Here is a 7,224-nt window from a genome sequence, read left to right as displayed (position 1 = left end):
CCTCCAGATAGCTTGATGATGAAAATAATTTGTGTTTTGGTCCCCTTCCTTCAACCACGCAATACGCGAGCGTTGTAGCCACATCATTTCCTCTCTAGTCATGCCATTTTCTGGCGTATAGAATCTCCGAATATATTGATTCAGCGCAAGCGATCACTTTTTTCTTTACGACGCATACTCGTCTATATCTCTCTCTTTTTGTAATTTCATTCGTCAGACATTGTGATGGCTGTGGCCCTAATATCTCGTTCATATAGGCGTGCACTTTTGCCAGTGCGTGGCTAGTAAAAACTACGCCAACTTTTCCACAAAGGAACACGCAGTGAAAAGGCATTGCTGAACAAATAGATAAGACAGTAGCTAAAACAGGACCCACACTGAAACCGGTCGAATTCCCAAACAGTAGAGACAACCATGTTGTTCGTAGCATCAATGAAGGGAGAGTTGAACACGCATGTGGCAGAATTTTTTTGCATTATTTCTCCATCTCGCTTCCGCAAGATCACCGGCTAGTTAGGGGAAATCGCAAAACGATTACAACACGCGCACTCCACTAGAGGAACGTAAAGAGGAAAAAGTCCCTAGAAAAGTAGAAAGACGGGCACCCAACCATACGGTCCATACCATCATATAGTAGTATCTGGTGGTATTACTTTACAACTAGGGGCTGCTCAGTCAGAGACCAGCCACACGTTTGTTTTCAATTCACCGAAAAATTCCCGTAATCAGCTCCACTCCCAAAACGGGCGGCAAGGTTTCGTCGACATCCCGGCGGTCTCACACCGTGTAGTTCTGCTGGATGGTGTCGATGTCCAGCCCCTTGAGCTTCACCACCGACTCCACGTGTCCCTTGAGAGTGTTCAGCTCCCTCAGCCTCGCAATCTCAGCTCGTCTCTTGGCCTGCTCGGCTATCTCCGAGAGCTCGCGGTAGCTGCTCTTGTCGTGGAACAGCGTGTTGGAGGCGGCCTCCGGTGGCTGGAGACCGTGCAGCGTCCTCTGCGCAGTGGCCCATTGCGCCTCCCTCTCCCCTCTACCGTAATCCTTCTTGGTGGTGAAGGCAGTCTGCAGACCAAGGTTCAAAAGTTCATCAGCTTTTGCTCGAAAAGGCAGAGTGACAATCCATCCAACCTCACCAACGACTGAAAGACAAGCGGCAGTACCTTGTTCTCCAGAAGGTTGTCCCAGGCCCTGCCGCTGAGCACGAAGCGGATGAAGAACTTGAACAGGTCCAGCGGGAAGTAGAACACAATGCTGTAGAGCCAGACGACACCAGCCCAGCCCCATCCGATTCCCTTGATCCTGGCAAAGCCCCAGTTGGCGTAGACTGCAACGAACGTCGCAACCTGCAAGGAGAAAACAGGTTCAGGTTAGGCACACCACAAGAAAAACTGCGCTAAGTTTCAGTTCAGCAGCTGTCCTGTACTTACAAGTTGTGCGAGCAGGAAAGCGGTGACCAGGAGCAGACCGGGGCGTTCGACGAAGGACCAGCTACGGGAACGGGTGACGAAGATAAGAGCCTGGCTCACAATACTGACTTGGAGGTACAGTGCAGACATCATCTCATGCTCACTGTTTCTGATTGACCTGACACCGAATTTGTCCTGCGCAATGGAACCGTAGTGAACAAACTTCACATAAAAACATTCATACTGATCGAGGAGATCAATGCAATGGCCAAGGAAAATCTATTTTGAGGAAGATTTGAGGACTTACGCTGAAGAAGTCGGTCTTGTGCATAGCCCAGAAGAAGATGACAGTCATCAGAGCAAGGTAGCTTCCAAGCACGACACCGGTAGCAAAGATTTCCTTTAGCTTCCAGCTGTCGGGCAAGGGAGATGGCTTAACTCTGTCCTTAGATATTGTCATGATTGTACCTGCAATATTTTTTATATTGAGAAATGAGAAGTGGTGCTTTACAACGGAGATGTATTTGAGATACTAATAGGAAAACAAGAACACATACCGTCATTGAGAATGGCAATGATAAGGACCATGAAGGGTGAGAAGTCAAATCTCCAGATCAAGGCAATAAGCAGAAAGCCAAGCTGCAAAACAAAATTGCTATGAGATTGGAGAAGTAAGCATTATATTTCAGTTGAGGCAATTTCTGTCGGTTACTTACCACAATACGGATGGTGATGGAAACGGCATAAATCTGGTGTTACGCAAGATGAAGCAGAGAAAAGTTAGAATGCAAATTATATGCTCAGATAAATATTTAACAGATAATGAAGAAAAGAACTTAACGGTATAGTTCTTCATCCTCTGGAAGATGCATCTGCTGGTGAGGACGGCGCTGATAATGACGCTAAGACCTGGCTCAGTAAGGACAATGTCGGAAGCACCTCTTGCGGCATCGGTAGCATCAGCAACAGCAATACCAATGTCGGCCTTCTTAAGCGCAGGGGCGTCGTTGACACCATCACCAGTCATACCAACAATGTGCTTCTTCTCTTGCAACTTCTTCACAATCTCGTACTTGTGCTCTGCATAACAAGAATCCCATCAATCAAATGGTGTGTTGCATAACAAACATATAATAATTATGTATCTCGTTCAACTAAGCCGCACCAGGGAAGACTCCGGCAAACCCATCAGCCTTCTCAATGAGCTCATCTACAGGAAGTGCTTCAAGTGAAGAGTCCTTGTGTTGGCCGAGCAATGAAGAGGAAGGATACATGTTGGTACCCATGCCAAGCCTCCGTCCTGTCTCCTTGGCAATAGCAAGCTGATCACCTGAAGGATGAGAAATGTCGAATATTAGCTACTGGACAATACTTGAGAATTAAAATTACATGATCAGTTGGTATTGACTGGGTATGTACCAGTGATCATCTTGACGTTAACACCAAGGACGAGAGCTTTACGGATGGTCTCAGCACTGTCGTGCCTCGGGGGATCAAAGAGGGGCAACAAACCAACGAATTGCCATGGTGCACCAGGTGAATCCTTTGATTTCTCAGGTACTTCCTGTGAGACGGTCATACTTGGTATAAAAATATGGTTCACTAATTACTACAACACAGCAATAGCATGATCAAGTACAGCAGCCAACATACCTGTCTGCCAACAGCAAGTGAACGAAGCCCACGCTCGGCATACTTGTCGATCACTGAGTGCACTTTCCTCTTCACATCCTCCTTGCAGTTGCATAGGGTAAGGATCTGTTTGGGTATCGTCACAAGAATTTATTAGACACATGAAAGAACAAAGTAGATCTGTAGCTATGCACTGGTGCAACTTTACAAGTTTCAGCTAAATACACTAGTGCTCTTTTCCTCACCTGCTCAGGAGCACCCTTGCTGACACGGTGCCAGTTGCCATTGTCATCAATGTACGTCAGCGCAGTCCTCTTGTCAACTGGGTTGAAGGGCAAGAAGTGCACCTCCCTGATTCCAGCTCTAGCCTCCTTAGGATCAGCCAGCATACCAACCATGGCAGCATCGATGGCATCCTGGTTCTCAGTCCTTGAGGCCCTTGCAGCCAACAACAGCACATGGTCTTTCTCGACACCTTTGCAAAACACCTCGACAAGGTTCTTGTCGACACTAAGCTTGTTGAGGGTCAGTGTGCCGGTCTTGTCACTGCAAAGCACGTCCATGCCTGCCATCTCCTCAATGGCAGTCATCCTCTTAGTGATGGCACCCTGCTGTGACAACTTGTGAGAGCCAATGGCCATGGTGACCGACAGCACGGTAGGCATGGCAATCGGGATACCACCGATCAAGAGGACCAACAGGTTCTCGATTCCGCTGCGGTACTTGCGGCGTTGGATCGGGAACATGACAATGATCTCGATGACGATGCCGACCGCAATGGAGCAGATACAGAAGTTCCCGATCGCAGTGAGGACCTTCTGGAAGTGGCCGACCTGGTTGGTGCTGTCCACAAGATGTGCAGCCTTGCCGAAGAAGGTGTGCACTCCGGTGGCAATGACCACAGCCTCGATCTCACCCTGTTTGCATGTCGAGCCGGAGAAGACCTCATCGCCAGGGCTCTTGGTCACCGGGAGGGACTCTCCGGTAAGTGCGGACTGATCAACCTTGAGGGGATCACCCTCGAGGAGACGTGCATCGGCAGGGACGATGTCACCGAGCTTGATGCTGATGATGTCACCGGGGACCAAGATTGCAGCCTCTTGCTCGCCCCATCGGCCATCCCTCAGCACCTAGAACAGGCAAACAAATTCAATAAGATAAGCACATGGCATTCATGAGCTACATATATAGTTTACAATTATTGCAGAACATTTAAAGATGTCAACTGCTACATGACTGCATCCTGGTACCTAACACATTACGACTCGTTTAACTTGCCACAAGTTGGATACTTGGATGAAGTCCACATGACAACGATGTGCATGCGACAGATGCCATGTTATTCTTCTCTAACAGAACTAAAAATACAGGAAAGAGATGCCTGGATGGCAGACCAAATTGAGAATTATGTGCCAGTTGACATGAATTGTGAAGCAATAACTCCATCTGTTAGACGATACTTCCTCCTACTCACATACTTGTACATTATTATTCCACCCATTGATAAGACCAAACATACGCAAGAAAGAAACTGGAACTTGACTTCCAGTTCCAGCAGGAAAAAAATTACTTTGATGTACTAGTTTTTTCTGAAAAAAACATACACCCTGATATAAATAACGATGTCCAAATAAGCTGCAAATGCCAAGTACGGTTCACTAAACTGTTCCCTAATTCTCTTTACGCCAATGAAACAGTATCCAAGAGCGTGTCCCTATCTTTTCCTCAATAATGGAATATATAGATGCCAAGTTGCCCACTCATCATCCATTGGACCATGACATAGCTCAAACATTTCGACCTAAAAGGACACACATAAAGAATCCTCCTTCCACTATATTGCAACTAGTCCATGGAAATATCATGGTCACCGTACTATGGAATAAGTTCATGTGTTCTTTTTTTGGGACTGCTTGCGGTGCTCACCTTGGTCTTGGGGGCAAGGTTGGCCATGAGCGCGGCGGCGGCGTTGCCGGCGTTGTTCTCCTCGATGAAGGAGATGGTGGAGTTGATTACCAGGAGCACAATGATACCGACGAAGTCCTGCCAGTCCGGGGGCTTGCCGCCGCCGTTGGCGAGCGCGATGGCCATGATGGCTGCCATCTCCATGACCCACGACAGCGGGTTCCACATGAACCCCAGGAACTTGAGCAGCTTGCTCTCCTGCACAGCACAAGACGACCAAGCTTTTAACATCACAACACATGTAGATTTAATCAAAAAGGAAACATGCATCAGACTCGATCATGTCGTTACCTTCTTCTCCTCGAGCTTGTTGGGGCCGAAGATCTCGAGACGCTGCGCGCCCTCGTCGGTGGTCAGCCCCTCGCGGTTGCATTTCAGCTGCTCGAACACCTCCTCGATCGGGATGTTCTCCTGCACACACGACCACCATCACCGAGGTGAGAGCAAGAACTCGCAACGTGGGCCCGTTGTGACAGTCGCAGCCAGACAAACAATCCACGGGAGAACCCTTTCGTGGGCCCCCTACGTCAGAGACTACCAGCTAAAGCAATTGGAACGCGACAAGATAGAGCTCATAGGCAGCAGGAGGGGCGGACGGTGACTTGGCCAATGATTAAGAAGGGTACGGCCGTCCGATCTTGATCAGAGGGCTCCGCAGGTTGCCCGTCCGTGGGGCGTAGTACGGCGGACTGTACGTTCCACGGCCCCGCTCCCACGTGTGGGCGCGCTCACGCTGCCTGCAGCCACGCGTGCAGGGAAGATGCCGTTTCGTTTTCGGCGTGCAGGGCTGCAGGCGCGTGTGAACCGACCGAAGTGGACGAACCCCAAAACAAAAGGATGAGCAGGTCAGATGGGAAGCCGTAACTCACCTGTAATCGGCGTTGACATTTAAGGCTCACTCTAACAGTGGCAGAGCTTCAACAAAAATTAAGAGGGGCCGATTCAAAAGATTCATCAATAAACTTATGTAAAAAGCTAATTTATGCTTACTAAAGAAATCTAAAGCAGAGTAGAAATTGGCCTGCGGAAATTTTAATATTCAATCGCTCCCTGAGAAAACATAAACTTTGAAGTATTCGCAGATCTAAGATTCAAAACTAAGTACTAGAGTACTATATTTTGCGTCACAAAGAAGGCAACGTATTAAATCCGGTAGATTAAAAGAGCAATAAGTGAGGCAAATTTAGAGGGATCTTTCTCTCCCACAAGATAGCTGGGCGGCGGGGGAGCATTCAAACTAACAGCTCACATGTGCAAACACGGGAAGAAGCATAGCCATGGACAGGTGGCCCTTCCCCTCGTCGAAAAGCCGCAGGGAGATCGAGCGTAAAGGAGGCCGAGTCGCATGATCATCATGTTAAGGATTTAAAGGTATGGATCTTTGCATGAGCATGATTCTTTTTTTAAGAGGAAGAAGTATTGCTTCTTATATGCCAAATTAAACTGGTTTCAGAGTTTAGACCATCTGCTTATTTTCCGGCCCCCATGAGGGAGGAAATTAAGAAGGAAAAAAATCGAAGGGACCAACTGGCCATCACATGACTCATGCAGAGCAGAAAAAAGTTTGAGGGACAAGCAAGCATCATTAGGCTAGGGACTAGTAGCAGTTGCAGTGATTCTCACCAGATCGACGGCTTCATTCTTGATGTCCTCGAGCCCACCCATGGCGGGCAGGGTCTATCAATCCGCGCCGAACGCGGCCACCGGCGAGCAGAGCGAAGTCGGAGCGTGCGCTGTTCGTGCCCGAAGAGAGCACTCTATAGCCGAACCCCTAGGCCAAACTCTAGCATGCCACACGCGAGCACTCTCGCTTCTCTTCTCTTCTCTCTTCCGATGAGAGGAGGAGGAGGAAGCAGTGGGGCGGTAGAGCGAAGTGGGAGGAGGGGATGGGGGAGGAGACCTGCCTATAGCGCCTCCCACTTTATAACCCACCCACTCCGCCCGCACCATGCCGGGCCGGGCCGGGCCGGGCCGGTCCGGTCCACCTCTAGGAGCCCTACGCCGGGTCCACCGCGCCACATTGTGGGCCCTGGCTCGCGCTCTCTATTCGCGTGCCCCGTTAAGTTAGGCCGCCCCGCCACACCTGCCCCGCTCCGAGATCTGGCCTGCTCATAGGCACTCTACCGGGGCCCGCGTGTCGGCGGCGTAGGTAGATTCTCGCGGGTGTGGAACGGGGTGCAGGAGGAAATATCTCCGGGCTTTGACCCTGGAAAGGGTGGAG

The 7,224-nt window shown here is 49.5% G+C and overlaps 1 protein-coding gene across 1 annotated transcript; it reads right to left on the bottom strand.

The window, feature by feature from the left end:
- Positions 1–457: 457 nt before the first annotated feature.
- Positions 458–6,910, bottom strand: LOC133888238 (plasma membrane ATPase-like). Its single transcript, XM_062328400.1, has 14 exons — positions 6,627–6,910; positions 5,295–5,414; positions 4,965–5,201; positions 3,284–4,168; positions 3,060–3,164; positions 2,826–2,970; positions 2,572–2,736; positions 2,248–2,486; positions 2,123–2,155; positions 1,964–2,045; positions 1,714–1,874; positions 1,428–1,601; positions 1,161–1,343; positions 458–1,062 (listed from the first exon to the last, which is right to left on the bottom strand). Exons 1-14 carry the CDS (start codon positions 6,666–6,668, stop codon positions 778–780), a joined length of 2,856 nt encoding a protein of 951 aa, XP_062184384.1. The 5' UTR covers positions 6,669–6,910; the 3' UTR covers positions 458–777.
- Between the last annotated feature and the right edge of the window lie 314 nt (positions 6,911–7,224).

This window comes from Phragmites australis, chromosome 13 (assembly GCF_958298935.1).
Source record: "Phragmites australis chromosome 13, lpPhrAust1.1, whole genome shotgun sequence".
In the NCBI taxonomy this organism is placed as follows: Eukaryota; Viridiplantae; Streptophyta; class Magnoliopsida; order Poales; family Poaceae; genus Phragmites; species Phragmites australis.
The sequence above is the reverse complement of the archived record's forward strand: the minus strand, read 5'-3'. Positions and strand labels throughout refer to the sequence as shown.